Below are 22,274 nucleotides of genomic sequence, written 5' to 3'. Positions count from 1 at the left end.
CTGGTTCCTTCAGTCGAGACAGTTGAGAAAGAAATTAAATGAGGGAAGAGAAACAGGGATTAAAATGCAACAAAGGCTCCAAGACAAACACGAATCAGAGACTTTGCGGTTCATAATTGGTACCCGAATCTCTGGACCACCAGATAACTATATCTGCCCCTTTGTGCGGGTATCTTTAATTAAAAAAACGTCAAAACTATCTTATCTCAGAATTGAAATTATAAGTCAGAACTAAGGGACAGTACAAACTGTCTTGCGAGGCGAAGGCAGAGCCTTTCACGTCACTTTATAAGACCATTACTCAGCTATTTCTTAGAGCACTATTCAGATATTTTTGACCCTCCTTGTCAAGGAAGAAAAGCAGTTTCTTTTTCTATGTCTTAAAATAAATGTGGAACAGATGACGAAGTGCGTGAGCAGAGTGTAAATATCGTCTGTCCGTTCCAGAGTGTAAACAGCCACGGTCAGCGTGTTTAATTTAGAGGCCCCCAAAGCCTATTTTCTCAAACAACTTCTAACTATTAGCTACAAGCCTCCACATAAACACACTTGGTTCTGCCAAAGTTTGAATAGTTTGGATTTTTTCAAATGAGAGAGATTATTGGATTTAGCTATTAATTCACAGATTTGAAGTGAAGATTAGCAACATTTGAACGTCTGAATGTAATGACAGTTGTGGGGCTGTGCGCTATCGTGTCAATCAAGCTTTTGAGTGGAGAATTTTTAATTATAAGTAAGGATTAAGTGTTCTATGATGTTACCTAAACTTTAGATTTTTGCTTAGTTAGCCATTACTATGTTGCAAAACTTTACTTTAGATTCAGTAGAACAATTTTGTTTCATTTAATATTTATTGCTATAATATACAAACTGAAGATGGGAGCTGCTACCTCATCTCACAATTTTTTTGTACAGTCACTTAAAGGAACTGCTTTGAATTTGGCTTAAGTTAAGATTGACCTTCAAGTGTCCTCTCCAGTCATGAATTAAAACTCTAAAAACTCATCTCTGTGTGTCAAAGTTATATATTTCAAAGTTGTTTCCATGAAAATAGTCCCTTTTTGGCATAAAATGGTTTAGCTGTAGCTCTACACCATTGCTTCCTTCAAAATGTGCAGATCTGTGACGTCCCTGCTGCTTTCTCCACAAGCCTCGGCGCTACTCAGTGCAGCCCGAGCACACCGGCTCACCTACAACTGCTTTATGTGACACAGTGTCAGTTTGTAACATTGGGGTAATACAGCTGGGATAAAAAGACAGAAAGTCCCACCCCCAAAGCAGACAGCGTTGGTTCCTTAGGTTTGTTTCACTGGCTTTCTGAATACGTATTTCTGAAAGTGACATTGATAAGCCTCTGTTTCAAGGTGGACATGATGAGGCTGAGAGTCGGGGTTCATTGTTTTCTGGTAAAAACAAATCCTGGAAAGATAAAATTTATGCACAATGTCAGTGTTACACAAGCGATGTTTCCAGAGTTTAATGGCACTGCAAGAGTTCATTTAAGGCAATATTAGAATTCATATAAGGCCATATCGGGATTATAACGTAAATAATATAATTCAGGCACCTAATGCATGCTAAATATATCACACAGCCATGTTACTGACTTCTTATTTTACTTATTGTATGTATCCAATCTAATGAAAAATGTCATGTGGACATGTTAACAAGGAAAAACACCAAAAGGATTTTTATTGCAGGGTGTCTTTAAAAGCAACAGTCTGGAACACTTTTACTACAGCAGTGGAGAAACAAAAGAATTTATGTTTTAGGGTTATCAAGAGTAGCCCTATTAATATGTTAACTCCACTACAATAGCGCTAATATTCCATGCAATTAGGTGTAGGAAATATGTGCATATATTGATATCAACAATCGACCAAAATTAGCAAAAACCAGCAAAAATCCTGCAAATATTCGGATGCCTGGCTAAGTCGACTTAGTCTTAATATTATATCAGAAGTTCTAAATGAGCTCTTAAAGTTGCCATAACAAAACTGGACCCTATCATTTTAAATAAGGGGATTTTTGATCACATATAGTAATCTGTTTTTATTATAGAGCATTAACAGCTTGCAACACTTGTTGGCTGCACACACCTTCATACATCAAACTGACTGGTTTACATATTTCCTCGGGAAGAAGTCGTTCTTTTTTTAAGGCTGCTGTTTGATTCTCACCTTATAAGGAAGACTCTTCTTACGCATACAGTACTGTAGGTTTACTTGGTGACACCGTGCACCGTCACTATCACTTGTCTTCCTGACAGTAGGCCTGTGGGACTGTATACTGCCCTCTCAGAGTGTTTACTTTATCCGTCTAAGTATTCCTTCCACAGTGATGTATGCATACGCACTGTTTATTGCCTCCATCATCTGTACAAACTGTTCAGCTTCGCTACGTGTGCTGGTCCAGTGTATTTGGAAGCTGTCCAGACATTGTCCTTCAGGCGCCTGACGCTGTGGCTAATGTTGTTTGTCTGGCTGTTACAGGAAGGATTTCGAGGAGCTTTTTGATGTAATCATCACGAACGCCCTGAAGCCCGGATTCTTCTCTTTGGTGCCCCAGCAGAGGCCCTTTAGGACCCTTGGTGAGTACTGGACCACCACTTTCATGTCCCACAATCATTTTATCAGTTGTTTAGTCTTGAAAGGTCAAAAATAGAGAAAAATGGTAGAGTGATGGAGCCATGAAACGAATACCAGAATGGTTTTAACCCCTCGAGAAGAAAACAATTGAGAAGTGTCCAGGTTTACTGCCACTGTCGGACATTTAATATGAAGACAGATTAAACATCTGTGAAGACAAGAATACCACCATGCCACATTAAATACCTTATTTGCAATGTAATTGCTATTTCCAAGAGCACCAGTTGGCGTCTCTAATGCTACTTGCTACATCACTTAAAAAACACAACCCAATTCAGAACCAGATTGGCTAAAATCAACTCAAAAGCCAATCTTTTCTTGACTGACTACAGCTGTACGTTGTCCACCTCAGCGGTATTCTTTATTAGCACAACAGGACTCTATAAATCCCCTTTTAGATGTGCTTCTAATCATTAATCTGACAACATCTGAATGTGTTGTCTTCAAGTCTCAGTGAGTACCATGGCCGCGTTTCTGTAAAAGTTACAACGGAAAGTACTTTGCTGAAGACTTTCTCCACATTTCAGCACCAATATTGGTTCAAAAAAGATCACAGAGAGCACAAAATACACAGTTTGCATGTAAAAATCAATCTGTTACAAATTGAAATGTCTATAAAAGTAACTGTAACACGCCAGATTTCTGCAGCATCAGACACCCGCAGGATCCACATGAGTGTTGTTAAAGAGAGTTTGCACAGTTATGCACAACAGCAGTAAATTTATTAATTACTTTTGCTATTGTAAAAGTGGTTGTTAGAATATCGTCATACATAAGTGAAATTTCCAATAATTTTCAATATTAAAAATTTCAAAAAATGTAAATAAATCAGGTTATGATATATTTGGACTTGCTATTCGTAAAATTAATATTTGTTTATTTTGTAATTCTTTTATATTATAGATCACTTCATGTACCATCTACTCTTGTGTATATGACAAATATTACATACTGCGGCTCTCTCCGTCATCATAAAAGCAACACATGTCTAAGTAGTAATATACTGTCACTTTAACAGACTTGTGAAGCAGCAATGTTACATATCTGTTGTACAAAAACACTTAATGTGAGCATTTTGCAGTAAATCAGGGATGTAAATCAGTGTGTGAATGTAACATAGCTGTTGTCTTTCCTGTCTCATTAGTGAAGACCAGCATAGTCAAACATCCACAGGTTAAAATGACAAACAACTTTGCCAGTAATTCCAAGAATAAACTGATAGCAGAAGTCAGCTAAACTCGGCTGTTGTCTGCTTACACTAACTCTGTGCAGCCGTGGCCTGTCTTCTTTTCCTTGGAAGCGTCTTGGCATTTTGCCTTCACTTGGACAGTCAGTGCACAGTGCAACAGGAAATGTGAAAGACGTAGGGGTACACTGTGCAACAAAAACCCCTCCGGTAGGAAATGACACCACAAACTTGCTGTTACGTGGTACGGTAAGGCCCGAACAACTGAGAGGACGTTGGATTTGGAAATTTAGATTTAGAAACATTTAAATGCACAAGAAGTTGTGACATGTTAGACAGGAAATATTTCAGATAGTGCTGCCACTAAAGACAATATTTCTATCAGTGATTCCATGGACTTGATCCAAACAGCTACTTAGATCATAACTCAGAACTGTGCGTGTATTTTTTAATAATTTAGATGAACTGACTTTTTCCTAAAGCAGCTGATCTTTAGACATTCGTAATATTACTTGTATTATTTTAGGAGAGAAATTTGAGGTCAGTGCAGCTGTAATGGACTCGGTCTCTGTATTTATTGTGAGGACTTCAAACATCTGTTAGTCATGTTAGCGAGATCAGTGCCGGCTGTTGATGTTTCACCATCAGCCGTCCACATGACTCCTGTTACCTTCCCGGGCTGCCTGCCTGCTGTCATTGGCCGAGGCATCTGATCCTGGATGCTGCCGTCGAAGGTGTGCGCTGGCGGAGGGGCAACGTATTGGAATGCTCCCCTCATCTGGGTTGCGTCGCTGCCAGCAGCAACACTAGGGATGCATTAAGTGTGAAGACGGGATGATCCACTCACTGAAATATTCTCTCCTTCGCCCTTCTGCAAGTTTTGCCACGTTGGCAGAAGAAAAGCATCAGCATCTGCTCTTCCTCTGGCTTCCACTCCGTTTTTAGCTGGAAACAATACTTGTTATTCTGCGTTCTTCAGATTTTCTGTTTAATTTATTATCCAGTAAAGTTTACTTAAAAGAATTTGACACTTTAATTTTATTAGATTAGGGTTGATTGTTACAAAACTAACCAAGCGTCTCAGTGTCAGGATGTGTAAGTATATTCAGCTAATTATCTGCTCATAAACTATTTATTTTAGCACAATTTCCACTTATTCAGTTCATTTAATTGTTTTCTGAGGCCTTTTCTGTGTGGAGTTTATATCTTCTGTTCATGTGGTTTTCCTCCTACAGTCCAAATACATGCAGATCAGGTGAATAACAAGACTTTAGTGTTTATGCAAAAGTCTCAGCAGTTCCCATACCTGCTAATGTGATAAATGGTAACGCTCTGGCTCTTGCATCACTCGTTTTGTTCTCCTCTGCAGCATTGCATCGTTATGTCATCATCATTGTATCCCGTTAACACAGACTGGCAATCAAACCCGCTGGTGCTGCGCTGAACTTCAAACAAACACACTCTTTTTTTTGCAGAAGCTAGCAGGCAGACTGTAAACACTGCAGCAGCCACTTTCCCAGGGTAGAGTGTGAATCAGAGTTCAGTGGAAAGACATATGTCATCTTAATGGAAAATCGTGAGCAGTGAGTTATTTTACCACGACTTTGATGCCACTTTATAGCCGTGCAGAAAGCTTGAAAGTAACTCCACGGCTCAAAACCTGCAAGTTGTGTTGCAGCGACTGTAAATAGCACCGAGAGACTTTCAAAAACTGAGTTTTGTGTATTTCCGGAAAGTAGATGAAGGGATGAGAAGAGTGGGAGAAACGTATTTAAATGTGGAATATACAACATTTTGAACATTAATATTGCAGGAAACAGCTTCTGCCATGTAAAGATATAGTGGAGTAATGGCATCCTTCGCTAAGAATGAAGTCACACTCCCTTTATGTGAGTTATAATCTGAACATCTATGTTTTGTTTTGCTATTCCAGCTGCACAGGCATGTTCGTGCATGTGAGGTCCTACCTTTGAAACTGTTAGCAGAGCTAGTGTGTGCTAATGCTTGTCGCTGCATCATTTTTTGTTGTACACAGTCTTTCCGGTGATAACGCAAACATGAAGGGAGCAGGGAGGTTTGAAGCACACTTGTTTGTTTTGAACTAAGATGCTGGAGCTTTATTGATATCACATTCAGAACCTTTAAAGAAATTTAAAGTGAAAGATGAAGAATGAAAGGAAACTAAATCAGAAGCTGCCCAGTGGACAGCTGACAGAGAGACATGTTGGCTATGACATAAGATTCAAAAAACAATTCAGATCCAACGATTAAAAATCCAAAACAGAAGACTGGAACCTGCTAATGCAGGTAATAACAACCGTTTCTCTGCTGTCAAAGGATGTTTACATCTGTAAGGTTTCTAGTCTGAGCAGGGAAATGCTCAAACAGTAGACAAACACAACATTTTTGAACTTTAAGTCAATCTGTCCTCTTGTTTATGAAGTTTACCCAAATTAATTAAGTTTCGTTATGGAGTTTTGGTCTTAATATCGATCCATAACAACAACCATATAGATTGGGTTTAGTTCCAGACAAACAGAAGCATCTTCCCATCATCTAGTCTGTGACAGAGCAGCTCTGATAAGTTGGGGGTTATTTTATAGAATTCTTGACTGGTTTTGATGGGATTTCTGTTTTCCATTTTTGATCCCTCATATCAGGTTTTGCATTATCTTGCGGTACATTTTCCATGCCCGCTGATCCACACAGAAAGGCTGCATTGTAACCCAGGATGATTTATTATGTAGCAGGCCGTTGCTGGTTGTGACCACAGCATGAGTCGGTGCCCCGTCAACTGTTCCTGCTCGTACAAGTCCGCACAGCTAGATGTATAAGCAGCACAGCTCTATCACTGACTGATTGAGACACTGTAGCTCTGATCACCTCTGCAGTCAAGGTTGTGCGTCGGCTGTCATGACTCTGGTTGTTTTACATTTGCTTGCAATGAGAACACCAACTACACGCAGGGCAGAAGTGTAAACGTGTATCTCCTTGTATGTGCAGGAAGATTTATTGCATGCTGACTGGAAAACAGCCACAGATGCGTATCAGCGCACATCTTTCAGGCTAAGGCTGCAGGCAGTCATGTTGCAGTCTTTCATGTAATCTGGACTGTTTGCGGACTTTTTGTTCTCTGACTTTAGCGTCTACGGCAGCGCCTCCTCCCAGGCAGAAGAAGTATTCTGGTAAATCTGCACTGTGTCTGGGGAGTGTTGCCTTATGAAGAAACTCAAGGAACAAATATTCCTTTCCCATTTGTCCTTCCACAACCTGTGAGCTTCAAAGATCTCACATACAAACAGGAAGCCAACATGTCAGCAAGGACAAGTCATTTGCCAGGGATTTGCAATGATGATTGCTGCAAGCTATAGGGAGTGGTGGTGTTGGAGGAAGAGGAAGCATTCAGACCCATGAAATAGCAACAGTGCAATTTCAAAATACTGAAAAGTGCACATCTGAAATGTCAGAATAATGTACCTATATGTGTAATTCAGAAAAATGTCTGTATTAGTGCTGCACTATGTTATTGGATTGTCACTACTGTTCATGTGTCTGCAGCATTTTACTGCTGGACTCGTCAAGATGGAGTGTTTTACAGAGAATGTAAGACATACGAGTGCATTATATTCCACCAGCTCATCTTTTTTTTATGTAAAACCTTCACCTATGGCAGGAGTTGTCCAACTTTTTAGCCCCCAGCACCATAAATACCACAGACAGAAGACCTGCACTATTCCCAGAGATAGCTGAAGCATTAAAAGGCACACAACTGCCAAACAGCCATAATATCATTTTATAGTTATTCAATATAGGCCATTAGTCATCTCCATGTATAAACTATAGTACTGAATAAACAAACAGTATGCAGGAGCAGCAGACTCCTACAAGTGCAGACTTACGTTATGGGTATGTTTACTCATTACTCAAACTCACTTCATGAAATGACTGGAGGCTGTGCTCGGAGCACAGCAAATTAATTCTGATTTTAATTTTGGAAATCATCCTTCGTATTTAGCTGCTATCTGTAACCAAATTGACCTGCCACAACACAACCACACTAGGAAGCGTAAGTGTCCTGTTAGTTTTATTTTACATTTAACCCCTATTTTATCGTCTTTCATAACAATAATGGCTAAAATGTGCTATCTCTTATCATTTTTTAGTTCGCTAGTCCCCTTAAAAGTCCCATGTCATGAAAATCCATTCTTATTATGTTTTGTGGTAATTATAAACTTGATGATATGAGCTGTTAGGACATTGCTTCTGCTGTTCCTCCAAAAAGAAAGAAAGAAAGAAAAAAGACACAAACTAAAAGACGCACTGTAAGGACATGTGAGACTACAATTAATTTGCTGAAAAGAAACACAATTTGTGACCTTTAAAGCACTAAAATACAGTGACTTCACCTACTGCTGCACAACTGATGCAACAGTTGTGTGCAATGAGTTGATGGATCTCTGAATTCAAGCTGCAGTATTCCTGAACAGCTGTGTTGTGTTGGTGTCATGTCTGACAGAAGTGCTGCTGGTGCAAATTCTGTGTTGTGCAACAATGTTTTTTTGACAAATGCTAATCGGTGCAGTGGAGAGTGGTCAAAGAACAGTCGCATATATCCACAAAGTCATGGATTCAGCTACAGCAGCTGCAGTAGCCTGAGCAGTAGCCGTATTCACAGCCACTCGCGGTATGCTCTCTCAGATTGGCCTTTTGACAAGAGCATGAGCAATAATTGCATCATGGAAAGTGTCGCATCATCTCTCCTTATAGCAGTAAGAAGTAACACTGAAAGACCTGGAGACAGTGAGAAGAAAGAGAAAGGTGTCAAATAAATCGATTTTTGCACATTATCATGTTCTCATCATGTTGAGAGTGAATAAAATAGACTTGTGTTGTCATTGCATGAGCACTACCTCTGATTGGTGCAGTTGGAGAGACTAAGAAAGACAACGAGTAAATAAATAGTGTTAAAATCTAGCACAAGAGATAACCCCCTTTTTAGTATAAATGTTGCTTATATTGCTTTAATTATTGCACTAGATTTAAATACAGTTGTTAAAAATGCCACACAATGTCTTCATAGCCGCTGCTCAGTTTGTGCTTCTCCGACCACATACCACTCATTCTTGTCCCTCTCAAAGTCCAGCGTCCTCACAGCTGTTACCGCCAGTTTGTGTCTGTGTGCTCACACCCACAAGAGCAGGTGCTCATCCCTGTTCTTTCACTCTCTCCTGTCACAATATTTATAGCATATTTAACCCCAGTCTGAACCTACAGGGGCCTGTACTCTGCAGAACATAATGGTTTTGTCGGTAAGAGTGAGGATCTTCTTTTATCCTGCTGCTGGTGGTCTTAAATAGCGGTGAGTCAACTTAAAGACTGCCGCCTGTCCAGAAGAGTAATTACTGTCTTTAAAGAAAAGCCAGTCTATTGATTCCTAGATAACAACCATGAAAGGCATTCCGCATTTACAAGTCCATTCATTTGTGCGATTCAAGATGCTTGCCGCTGGAACGAATAACTCATATACAGTTCTTTCTGGAAGTACTTTTTGCACATTTTATTGTGCTGTAGATTTAATTACACACTGAATTAATTAACTCATAAGGACATAGTAAAAACTTTTATTGCAAAATACATTGGGAAAAATCTCTCCTCCAAAATAGTATTCATACTGCTGGCTTTGGCACCCTGTTGTTAATTGTTCTTGAGATGTGTCTAGAACTTTACTGGAGTCCACCTGTTGCAAACAGAATGGATTGGACATCATTTAGGGAGGCACACACCTGTGTCCAGGTGGTGTAAAGATCCTACAGTTCACACTGCATGTCAAGACAAAAACCAAGCCATAAGGTTCAAGCCAATGTCTCTTGGCCTCTGCAATAAAACTGTGGTGAGGCACAGATCAGCACGACAGCATAAAACCATTTTTAAAGCTCTGGCTGTTGCAAGGAGCTAAGTAGCCAAATAATTGTGGAAGGAAGAAATCTGAAACTGTCATGACCCTTCATAGAGTTCACTGTCCTGCAAGACTAAGTAATCTCACAAGAGGTGTAATGGTCATCAATCAACGCTATGATGGAATGTCTAGAAAGATGCCACTAGCGTAAAAGACACAGCAGCCCTTCTGGAGTTTGGAAAGCTCCAAGCACTTTGTATGTCTGACACCTGGCACTACTCATCACCTAATACTAATAGTATCCCTATAGTGAAGCATGGTGGTGGCAGCATCATGCGATTGGGTTGCCTCTAAGTGGCAGGGACAGAGAGCGTGATTAGAAGTAAAGACCGGATGATTGAACTATGGAGAGGTCCTTGAAGAAAACCTGCTCCAGAGTGCCCCGACCTTAGTTTACGGCAATGGTCCGCCTTTTTACATAACAGTGAAGCAAATCATGAAGCCAAGGCAACGCTGTAGTGGCTTCAGAACAAGTCCCAAACTGCGATGAGTGGCTCAGCCGGAGCTCAAACTTTAGAACTGTGAAACATCTGTGAAGCAACCCGAAGATGGCAGTTCACAGATGCTTCCTGTCCAATCTGACAGAGCTGGACAGGATCTGTCAGCAAGAATAGGATGAACTGCCAAAATCCAGGTGTCCAAAACCTGTAGCCTTACCGAAAAAGACTTAAAGCTCTAGCAGCTTCCAGAGGGATTTCTACACTGAAGCACCAAATTAGGGTTTGAATACTTTTGTAAATGAGAGATTTAAGTTTTGGATTTTTGATAAACTTGCAGGAATTTCTAAAAGCATGCTTTTACTTTGTTGGTATGGGTTATTGATTGTAGATTAAAGGGTAAGAATTGCGCAATTTGTGGCAATGACATTTGTTTTACCTCAAAGGACATAAACAGATCGTTATGTGTTAAATAGAGTCACCCTTTAAAATGCAACATAAATCCATTTCAGCAATTCTGAATATATATTTTTTAAATGCAATAGTAAGCCATAGAGACAGAAAGACAGACATTTCCCAACACTTTCTGCAAAACTGTTCTTGCAACTTTCATTATAATTACAGTAATCACATTTATGTAAGTCCACGCCAAATTTCACTGTCTCTGTGTCTTGTTGGATTTCTCTATTCTTTGACACGCCCTTAAAAATAAGCTATGGCAATACAGCCCAGATCATCCCAATCCAAATAGTAAAGAATCCCTGCAGACATGTCTGTGCCAGCCTCATTTATCACTTACTCACATTCCTGCCTGTCATCTCCCCCACCAGAAGAAAACGTCACGTAGATCACCGCAAAATCACAGAACGTTTCAGAAAGTGCAGCCACTAATTTGAGTGAATTCTCTGCTTTGAAAGTGGTCAGATGCTTGCTTTGCACATTTTTTTCAGTCATCCCTGTATTTACAGAATATTGGGCAATTGTGAACATAATCTGTTTTAAATGACCTAAACATACTCGCCACTTCATAAAAGTGTCTGTAACGTAGAGTCAGGATCCCGCACAGCTACGAGTAAATACAAACTTCACTGTTAAACATTTCATGCTGTCTGGTCATTGGAGAGCATCACTGGCTGCCTTCTGTTAAAGATAGTTTTACCTGCAGTCAAACTACCTTCTATGTCAGTGTGCTGTTGATGATTGATGGAATCTTTGACAGATGTCCTGCAGCCTGCTCACTAAATCTCTCATCTACTCTTCATGAACAGCACATGTTGAGAAAGTGTGCACCACTCATCATTTGCTCTTCCAGTACTTTGCTTTACTTTTTATTGAAGTTGATATACAGAAGAACAAGTTTTATAGCTTCTCTAATTAATTCCCAATGTTAACAATGGGTGAAGTGACTGTGGTATTTGAAAGTCTCCTCTAGCGATTAACCATCAAAGGATTATCACTGATTCTGCACTTCCTCTCAGCTCTACAGAGCTTTCAGTGTGTCACTGATTTATAAGCTGTTGTTTTTTTTTTTCAGCTTACTTTAACTTTTCCAGTTGCAGAAGCCTTCAAACGTGTAAATCTGAAAGCACAAGCTTGGTGTTTCAATGTGTGTGTGCTTTTGTAAAACAAAGATCTCGGTCAGCTCAGTGAGAGTGGATGTAAAGTAGTCCCCTTCAGCGTTTTGGGTGATTTTTAGTGACAGTGACACTAGCTGTCATAAACCTGGATTTATGTAGATTGATATTGTATACTCAGGTTTTGGTTGGGAATTTGCCAATCCTGATTAAGACATTTTTTAAGTCATCTATATTAGCACTAACTTAAGCTAAATTCTTTGTTTACATCCTCAGTCACACAGGTATTGGTATTTAGTTTTTTCTAGTCCATTCGGTTCAGTTCATGCCCATTACGTTGGGATTCATGTTGGGCAGCAACGTGATCCCTCCACTTGTGCTGGTCTTTCGCCATGACTGAAATGCTGCTCCAGGTCTTTCCCATCTGTTGCATTTCTTTCTCCACTGTCCGCTGCCATGTGGTCTTCGGATGACCCCTCCTTTGCTTTCCCTCTGTTGTCCAGTGCAAGGCAGTCTTGACGATGGAGGCTTCTTGGTGGGTGACATGGCCGATCCACCTCCAGTGTCTCCTCATTAGGATGGTAGCCGTGGATTCGGTTCCACCCCTTTCGAGCAGATCTTTGTTTGAAGTTGTTTTGGGCCAAAAGATGCATAGAATTTGGTGGAGGCTCTTGGTGTGAAATGTGGATAGCTCTGTTAAATCCTGTTCAGTGAGTCTCCGATGCTTTTCGGAGAGTTGTGAGGACAGAGCTGTGGTAGTGTTTCAGCTTGGTGTGAGTGCTGTAGGTGGAGGAGTGCCATACCTTGCTCATCAGGTGAAGAGAATTTCTGGCCTTGTTGAGATGGCTCTGGATGTCCACATATTGATCAATAATTTATTCATTTGTTTAACAGATTTAATGTACTGAACATTTTTTTCTGTGTTGATGTTGCTATTTAAACCTTGGAGACATGATACAGGCTGCAAAAGGGCTCATAATATGCCAATGGGATGTAGAATCACTGTGCTTGTCAATCCTGGCATAGTTTACCATGTTTGACGTCATTAACCGTGACAAGACTTTGTCATGGAGCCCCTTCGTTAACTGAAACCCTGCATGGACTTGAACATGGAATTCCTCGTCTCTTCTGGTCGCTACAGTATTCTACAGGAAAACACTACCTGGTGATGCAACCAGGTGCTTGGGATAATCTACAATACTTGCAGTGTGTATTATCTAGGAAAATAATATCAGATTGGGACCCAGTATTGGAAGACATTAAGTATTAAATGACTGGGATCGGATTGGGGTGAAACAAAATTTGATCGTAGCTACAACTCACAACTTTTTCTAATTTCATTTACCGGTCTGGGTATGATTAGTGACTAATTCTGTCATGCTAACAGGCTAATCTAAGATGACAACTGGGGTAAACATTGCCTGCTAAAATCAGCATTTTTATGACTGTTTACATATGTAGCAGCACTGTTTCTACATGCCGCCTCACACACACACACACACACACACACACACACCGATGTGGCTAAAGGCTTTAAATCTTGTTTGTTTATCTTTTTACTGCTTAATTTTGGGTCTTTAAGCAAACTCATTTTGAATCAGACATGGTAAGACATGACTTATACTACACTGTGGTATATCATTATTGCATTGCTGCACATTATATGCTGTTCAGAATATAGTTTGCTTGTTCGATGCGTCAGCAGTGTCTCAAAATGAAGGCTGCACTATTTTTCTGAGTTTGCAAACTAATTTCACTAAATGGCTTTCTCTTCTGTGCAATCATAAAACATGGAGCCAACCAGTGGAAAATCCTTAGTCATTATTCATGAGCTCCGCGAGCTCAGAATGACTGGGTGTTTTTTGCACGGCCGGACGCGCGGCTCCAACATTTTCAGAGGGTAAATGTGAGGTTTTGGAAGCCGTCCTGGCTGACACGTGGTGTGTGTTGGGCTTGGACTGAGACTAGAGGGGCACGGCTGGGCCTGAACTCGCCAGTCACCACCACGGCTCTGCTTTCACTCACAGTCTGGTTTTCCCCTCCACTGCTGCTGAAGTAATGGCTGCTGGAGAATGCTCAGATAGCTTCGTACGGGGAGTGAATACCCAGAATTGAGTAAACAACACACCTTTTTCATGTGTGTTTTCATGTTTTATCATGATTTTGGTCTTGTATATGAATATTTTTTTCCCATTATTTATTTGAACTTTATCAAACTCCTGCATGGAAGGCTTTTTTTTTCTGTTTTCAAGAATGTCCTGGCTAATGTGCTTACCCAAAAGGCATTTTGGCTGCATTTTTTAGTTTTTCTTCTCACCCACATCTGATGGAACAGATACCCTCTTATTTTAATGTCTCTATTGTCAACCTGCCTGCACAGGCTACATAACTATGGTGCAGGGAATGTGCCAGAAATGAGAATACAGAGAAGCTGAAGGATTCTGTCTGTGTTGAAGCCAGGGACTGATTTAACTTCTGATAAGCCTGCGGTGGTAAATGAGAGACCAGCAGGATCTCTTCATTATCCCTGTATATAAGTCACCCACTCATAAGCTTGGTTCTTCCTTTAGTTAGGCCCGGGCTGGTCGCTAACATTTGTGGACGCCTGGTTATGTTTTATAATGTGGGAGCAATCTTATACAGATACATAATTGGTAGAGGGTGCGGGATATGTCATTTAAAACAAATTACCTGAATTTTTATGCCACGTAACTGCTTGGATTAAGTCAAGAAACAGCCACCTTGCAGTTTCAGTAAAGTTTCAGGGCATCCCTGTAACCATAGTAACTGTCACTCCTACCTAGTTGCTGTTTGGACTATGGGAATAAATCACAGCATAATATATTCATGGATATTTCTTGGTTTCTTTTTGATTGGTCTTTAAAATAAATAAATAACTGTTCTGCTGCACTGTTCTGTCACAGTTCTCTTTTCTGGTGCAGTGTCATCAGTTAGGAATTTGTTTTTCCACACATAGCTAGAAATGGCCAACTCCTGTCTGACCACCGTGCCAAGTTGGGGGTAAGGTGGGCAGGGCAGAAACATCGACTCATCATTTTGACGTTTCGGAAACACTGCGGTTCTACTTTAGCTAATTTAATATATGGCTGGAGTTAGTGGACTGAGTAGGTGTATTCAACATACCCATATGTTTTCCTTTTGTATGTGCTATTTACCTTTATTGATAGCAGTTAAGCTAAATGCAATTCAGGAGTTGGTGGAGACCAAAACAGAGTTAAAAGAGGCTGGATATTAGACTGGTTTGTAGCTCTGTGTCTATGTGATGTATGAGTTGATAATAATTGTGTGCAAATGCATTGCTACTACAATTACATACTCTACTTTATGAAGGTAAAATGTCAGTAATGTGTTTACTGCAGCACTCAAATGACGTCTGCATGATATTACAGTGGTTGATACTTGATTTGACCATTTTAAGACAGACAAATAATTAGTCTGTCTGTACGTTATCATTTAGTTTTAATTCATAATGGAAAAATGGAACACATATTGCATTTTTGCCTCTGGTAACTGCTTTTTGTTGATTTTGTCTTGTTTTTATTGCGGAAAAAAAGGTCAGTAACACATAATTTCAATCACAAATGTCATTGCTGAAATTAATTATGCACAATCAGTAAAGAAAAGCAAAGCAGTTGTAACCTTTTGTATAATGGTACTTTAAATTATTTTAAAATGAGTTTCTGATTATTTAAAAGGTTTGTGGTTCCATCTTATTGTTGAAATGGAAGCTAAGTAAAAGTAGCTGTAGTGTAGCTGCCAGCCTTTTATCTTGTATAGTTGAAGACTTGATCCTATATCTAAAATCAGGTTGTCTTTCATAACAAAGAAAATTGTTCCTGCCTCCCTATTGTATTTATCTGTTCACACTTTCCCCCCTGCCAGGCTCCTCACCTGTAAGTTGGGAGTCACTTGTGAGCTTTAGTGGGAACATGTGGTAACAGTGCCACTGTCTCTGTAACTGACACTCTGCCTCTGCAGCTCTGTTTCCTTGTGGGCCTGTGGGCGAACGCTGCGGTTCGGTGCCAGATGACTGCAGGCCGCTCGGTCGCGTCTGCTCCTTCAGCAGCTGGTTTGTGGGTCAAAGTGTGGCGACCGCATTTTCTCATTCAGTTTTCTTGCTCCTGCAGTCAACGACATGGAGGAGAGTGAAGGACTGCCGTCGCTGGACAAACCCGGCTGGTACTCGCAGGGCAACTGGCCGCACCTCCACGAGCTGCTCAAGACCATGACGGGGAAACCGGAGCCCAAGGTACGGCCGATACAGTTACAGGAGCAGGCAGACGAACCCTCTGACTGACGGGCGTCTGCAGCTCGCTTTGAGGTTGACTTCAGCTTCAGCTGTTTTGGCAAAGGCTGAAAGAGATGAGGGCTTCATGAGAAATCAGCTCAGGGAGATTCACAGTAGTGTGATGGAGAGGTGGAACGTGGCCCTTGGCATGACTGTCGACAGGGCGGCTGCGTGCCAGCAGACAGAGAGCTCACTGATAAAACACATACAATACACCTCATTCTTATAGACGTACATGTTAGACTTCCTTTTGTTTTACATCTCAGGTGTGGAGAACTTAGCTTAGAAAGTAACATTCACTTTTCCTTGAGTCTAACATAACACTAGTTTTAACATGAAAGCAACATTCTGACACTAAAACATCCCAGATTGCTTTCATGAGGAAGATCTCCAAGGTCTGTTTTTACAGCCTGGTTGCAACCATGTTATTTTCATTCTGGCAAATGATCTTATCAGCTTTGATTAAAAAAAATAAATAAATAAAAAAAAGTTTTTTCACCAGCTTTATTACCAGTTTGGGGTCTCACAAGGGGACACAAATTTCCAGTTGAATTCTTCCATTTTTCTCAATTTAATTCCTTCCTTCATACCTCTGCACTTGTATTAAATGCAGATTAAAGCCATGTTGCTTGTGAGCTTTTCAGAACATCTGATTCACAATAACAAACATGCAAGAAATATATGAGGTGTGTCAGAAAAGTTCCAGGACTGGTGTCACAAAAGATATATTTCAAACCCAAACTGCAAACTACGAGTTTTCCCCTTCAGACGATCAACCAGCATGTTTACAAAGAGATCCTGCACCGTTTGCTTCGTTTAGAGAAGAGGTGAGAGTTGTGGCAGGACAAGTCGTGGCTGCTTCACCATGACAACGCTCCTGCTCACAATGCACTGAACATCCGACAGTTCCTGACTGAGAAGAACATCACCGTGCTGGAGCAACCTCCCTACTCACCTGACCTGGCTCCATGGGATTTTTTCCTCTTCTCCAAGCTCAAGGGGGTTATTAAGGAGACCCGTTTGGAAGACGTGGACAACATCAAGATGGCTGTGATGATGGAGCTGCAAAGGATCCCGGAAGAGTCCTTCCAGGAGTGCGTGGCGGCGTGGCAGAGAAGGCTGGGAAAGTGCCTTTAGACTCCAGGGAAGTACTTCGAAGGGGAAAACTTTTAGTTTGGATTTGAAATGTATCTTTTGTTACACCAGTCCTGAAACTTTTCTGAAAAACCTCATATTTTTGTCATTTATCAAAGTAAGAAAAAAGTTTTTATGAAAAGTAATTATTTTAAAAACAACCCCTCAGTAAAGCTTGTTATTTTTCAGTTGCAGAATTTATTATTCCACACATAGTGGCTAATATATCTCATACAGTTACACCTACTACACACAGATTAGGAAGCGCAACAATCACAGCTCATAGTCGCGTGTTTGTGATAATTGGTTACTGCATGCACCGCTCCACTGTTTGAGCATGGACAGATGAGTGAGCTGTTCTGTTTATGCACAAACTAAAGTCTTTATAGCATCCATCAGCTTTTGGAAGACAGGGCACCTATTTTTCTTTTCTTCCAGCTGTCTTCACTACGGATAAAGGCCAACGTTTCCTGGAATAGGGAGTGTTTGTGAAATCGTCTTGCTTCATAGTTCATAAATTATGCCATGCTGGCTCCTTTATAGTCAAAAGGACTAGGAACTCAAAGTACTGAGGTGATACTCATGGACATACCTTGTCCAGTGTTACATTTGGTGCCCATGGTGTTTAAGCTAGCTTTGTCATTATCCTGCTCTAGGTCTGCTTTGAAATGATCTCATTCCTGAGAAGTACAAAAAACAAATTTTCCTTATGTTTAGTCGGCTTTGTCTGTAGAGCTGCTGTCATCAAATACCTTCGACGTCGAAGAAAATGCCCAAACCTGACACCTGGGTGCCACGTCTCTGTGAGAATAAGTGAATTAATCGTGTGATAGTTGTGCTGCTGAGACAGTGCAAGATTTGTTCTGCTCTATTTTCTTGCTTTTCTTTCTTTCTTCATAGTAATAACCAATGCTAAATCTGCAATAAATACATATTTGATTCACGTTTTCAGACATATCACAACTATAAAACTAATTTGGGATTCATGAGATGATAGCTTTCATTTCCTGGTTGGTAGATAATACAGCTTACTTTCAGGCATACGGACGTAAATAAGAAATAGTCACAGAGCAACAAGGAATACAAAGATTGGATTAATGAACTGTTTAGGCATGAGAACATTGCTGCATAAAAGAGAAGACCTGAAAAAACTGCTGAATCATCTGAGCTCTCAACGGTCCAACCCGGAGCCAGCCACAAAAACTCTCATCAGACCGTTCAGTGAAAGCTACTTGGCTTGTAGCTTTTTTGCGGAGAGAAGAGCCGTCCCACACTGGAATGCCTCATCTGAAGGGAGAAAAAAAAGCTATTAAACAGCGTAATGAGCCTGGGAGAGCTCAACGGGAGGAATGTGTTTATAAGTATCTAATTCTGAAACTTAAAATGAACGATCACATCGCTTCAGATGTTACTCATGGTATCATTTCAAATGACATTTCAGCTCTCGTGCTTTAATGGAGACAAGTTTGGAGATGAAAGCAAAACAAGTTATTGATGCAAGTGAAGTCGTCTGTTTATTGGACAGGAAGAATGCCTCATTAGTAGCAGATAAGACTTAGTTTCAGGGCCTGGTCACAGTCCTTAAGTTGTGTTTCATGGAGTCACCACAGTGGTTGGGTTCTACAAAGCATCCATGTAAGAACTTAGAGGTAGAGTTGTTGAACGGCACTGATCAAAAACGCTGACAAAACTGTCGTTACAGTAGTTCACCAAGCTTCTAGCGTCACCTGTTGCATCCACATGGATTTCAACCTTTTTTAGATTGAGTCAAGTCATAAACGGTGGATGAATCTGGGATGTTTTTTTTTAGGTGGGGATTGAAAAAACATTCAAGGGCTTAAAGGAATGTTTTTGTGAGCACAGAAAAACTGCACCTCTCGTGAAAATGTACAAATGCAGACACATACAGCATCCTTACGTGGTTACATTCATGCCCATAATACTCAGTAGAGCTCTCTTCTGGAGTCATTTTCCTTTTCTTTGGCTGTAATATCTCTTTTCTCAAACATCTAGTGTCGATCCCTTTCTGTGCTGCTGTTAATACAGTCATATCTGATTTAACCCTCGACGTGCACAAGGAGTAGACTCTTCTGTCGAACTGTGCTGTCTAGTTATTAAAAATGTATAGTAATGCTATTATCTTATGATGTTTTTTTGATGAGGACATTTTTGTTTTTCAGTACCTGAGTGGGTTTTTTTTTTGTAACCTGGGATAAAAAATTATAATTAATCTGAATCAATGTTAGTGCTAGTTACTGACACATCCCAGACTGTGGTAATCACAAAAAATATCCACTTAACACTTATTGTATAGAAAATAATTGTGTTTTGTGGCTTTATTTAATCAAAATACAAGTTGTTTAAGCAAACTGGCATTTAAAGGGTTAAGATCCTAAAAACTAAAACAAAATTGTCTGGTGTGTAATATTAAAAATAAAAAATGAATAAATAAACCTGACACTTGATAATAAAAAAAAAAGAAATAATCATAATTAGTGTTGCTGTTAATCACTGACACATTCCAAACCTTGATAATTAAAATAATAAGTTTTCTCTTCACACTTATTGAACAGAAAATAATTTATTCTTTGTGTTTAAAAGGGATTTAAAGGATTAAAATCCTGAAAACAATGATTTGTTAGTTATGATCAAGATTGAGGTTTATTGGAGTATGGAACAGAATATTAATATATAACATCTTTATGTCATTGTGTTTGACGCAGACATTTTTGTCTTGAAGGACCTCTGTGTAACTTTTTTTTTTTTTTAAATTGAGGCCTAAGGGTTAAATATTTGACAATTTTCGAGCCAAAATAACATGTTGTTTAGAAAAAAGATTCCTGATTTTTAGTTAGTAGAGCAGCTACAAGTGTCAGTAGGATTTGAAATGAGGTTTTCTTACTTTTTAAACAGACTCTAGAAGTTCTAGTTTTGCTACGAACCCTTCCTAGTTTTGTGGAGATAAGAAAAAACTCTGTGACAAACTTTTGTGCAGTTTAGTAACTCATGTGAAAGAGTAAAGGTAGGAAACATGACAACTGTTTAAAACAAAACCTGACAGCACAGATCAGGCAGCTCTGCAGAGACCAGCCCTCTGGTCCAGCCGGCAGTGCTCGTCATCGTCCACATCGACAGCTCTTCTTCCCCTCCTCCTCCTCCTCCTCCTCCCGCCTCGCTGCTCAATGCCCCCTCTGTTCCCCGGCCACGTGGAGAAAGCTCTCGCGGAATTCAGTGTCAACCTGCACTTATGGCTGCTTTAAACACTCCTCCGGGGTGACCTGAGGCGCTCTGTGTTTTCACTTCTCTCCACTTTCACCTGACAGGACTTAAGGCAGGTGGGCTGAATAGAGGCATTCAGGGAAGATTACAATTCAACTCTGGGCAGCGCTGAAGCCGACGGGGTCACGGCTGGGCTGACAGGACATGATCATGCAGATTCAGAGTTCCCTTCGAGAGCGTTTGTGCTGTTTTTATTAGCAAAAGAACTGGAGTTATCGTGAAACTAATAGGACAGTTGCCTTTTTCTGCCATGTGAAGCCGCCTAGAACATGTGTGTGGATGTCACTGAACTGACCGAATGTTTCAGACTTGAGAGTATAAAATTTTACGGCAGAGTATGATGACAAAAAGGGGTTGCTGCCCTTCCATCTTGATTCCCCGTCCTCTCCTTTGCCTCCAGGCCTCACACAGTGAGCAGCACAATGGGTTCATTAAGGCCCCTCTGCATGCCTGCAGCTCTGTTTACCTGGGCCCGGCTCTGGCTTTAACTGCACCTCTGAGTGATGAGCTGATAAGAGATGGGAGTCCACAGGCCCCACGCTGCATGTCATCTTAAAGCTGCAGTCAGCTGTTTCTCATGGAAATTACACACAACACTGAGCTTTAATATTTAGTGTTATTACTCTACGTCACATAGGCGTTCCCCTGAAGTTCTTCTCTGTCACCTGTCCACCTCATATTGGACTTTCTCATCAGATTGGTTGTGCGGAGCGGAATAAATCTTGACTGATGTTCTGCAGGTGTTATTTTTACATTACTGTGAGATATTGAAATGTGGCTCTGACTTTCAGTTGAGTTCATTTCAATCACAGCGTATGTCAACTCACTGCATGTTACAGAATTACAGACATTCAACAAGTCTCTCTGAGCAGGAACTCACCAACAGTGGACAGTGACTTTATGGGACGCTGGTAAATGGTCAGTTAAAGTTGGGGCAACGAGAGCAACTGAGATTGTCAATAGAACCTCCTCCCACCACATGAACAGTCTTTTTTTTCTGCAAAATTAATTGTGTTTTTTCCAATAGTTTTCAAATTTTTTATCATAGTGACCTCAGACCAACTTTCTTTTAACCCTCCTATTATCCCTGGGGTCAATTTGACCTCATTCAATGTTTAATGTCTCTAAATAAGTCATTGACAATTTTTTTCAGTTTTATTTAAAGGACTATTTACACATAAACTTGGGTAACGATTTTAGATATGATGATTTTCTGGAGGTTTAAATTGCTGGGGTCAAACTTGAACCCAAGGATAAAAGATGTCAATTAATTTGAAGGTAACTGGAGGGTATAAACTATACAAACTATATAACTATATAAACAAACTTATGATCATTCACTGTGGATTTCCATTTCCATCCTCTTTTCTTGTTAGAGCTGTATTCAATATGTTTTTAACTGTTTAATTAGCTATTTCATTTGAGTAACTGTTTTGGAGAAAAAGTCAAAATAATCTGATTCCATCTTCTTAAAATGAAATATTCTCTGGTTTCTTTTCTTTTTCTAAAATATCTTCTTAAAGTTTTCTTCATATTATATGAATATCTTTAGGTTGTGGACAAAACGAGACATTTGAGGAAGTCATCTTGGGCTGCAAGGTGGCAAGGTTGCCTCGCAGCAAGAAGGTCGCCGGTTCGCGTCCCGGCAGGAGCACCGGAATCTTTCTGCGTGCAGTTTGCATGTTCTCCCTGTGCAGCGTGGGTTCTCTCCGGGTTCTCCGGCTTCCTCCCACAAGGTCCAAAAACATGTT

General features: G+C 40.2%; 1 protein-coding gene across 1 annotated transcript in view; it reads left to right on the top strand.

Annotated features, from left to right (window-relative positions):
* nt5dc1 (5'-nucleotidase domain containing 1) overlaps positions 1-22,274 on the top strand; it is a 78,520-nt gene that overhangs the window by 40,309 nt on the left and 15,937 nt on the right. Inside the window, exons 8-9 of the mRNA XM_008298222.1 lie at positions 2,493-2,590; positions 15,950-16,071. Coding sequence (XP_008296444.1) covers positions 2,493-2,590; positions 15,950-16,071 — 220 coding nt within the window. The remainder of the gene's footprint in view (positions 1-2,492; positions 2,591-15,949; positions 16,072-22,274) is intronic.

Source organism: Stegastes partitus, unplaced genomic scaffold, assembly GCF_000690725.1.
Source record: "Stegastes partitus isolate 25-593 unplaced genomic scaffold, Stegastes_partitus-1.0.2 Scaffold1295, whole genome shotgun sequence".
In the NCBI taxonomy this organism is placed as follows: domain Eukaryota; kingdom Metazoa; phylum Chordata; class Actinopteri; family Pomacentridae; genus Stegastes; species Stegastes partitus.
This window is presented reverse-complemented; position numbering and strand designations above follow the sequence as displayed.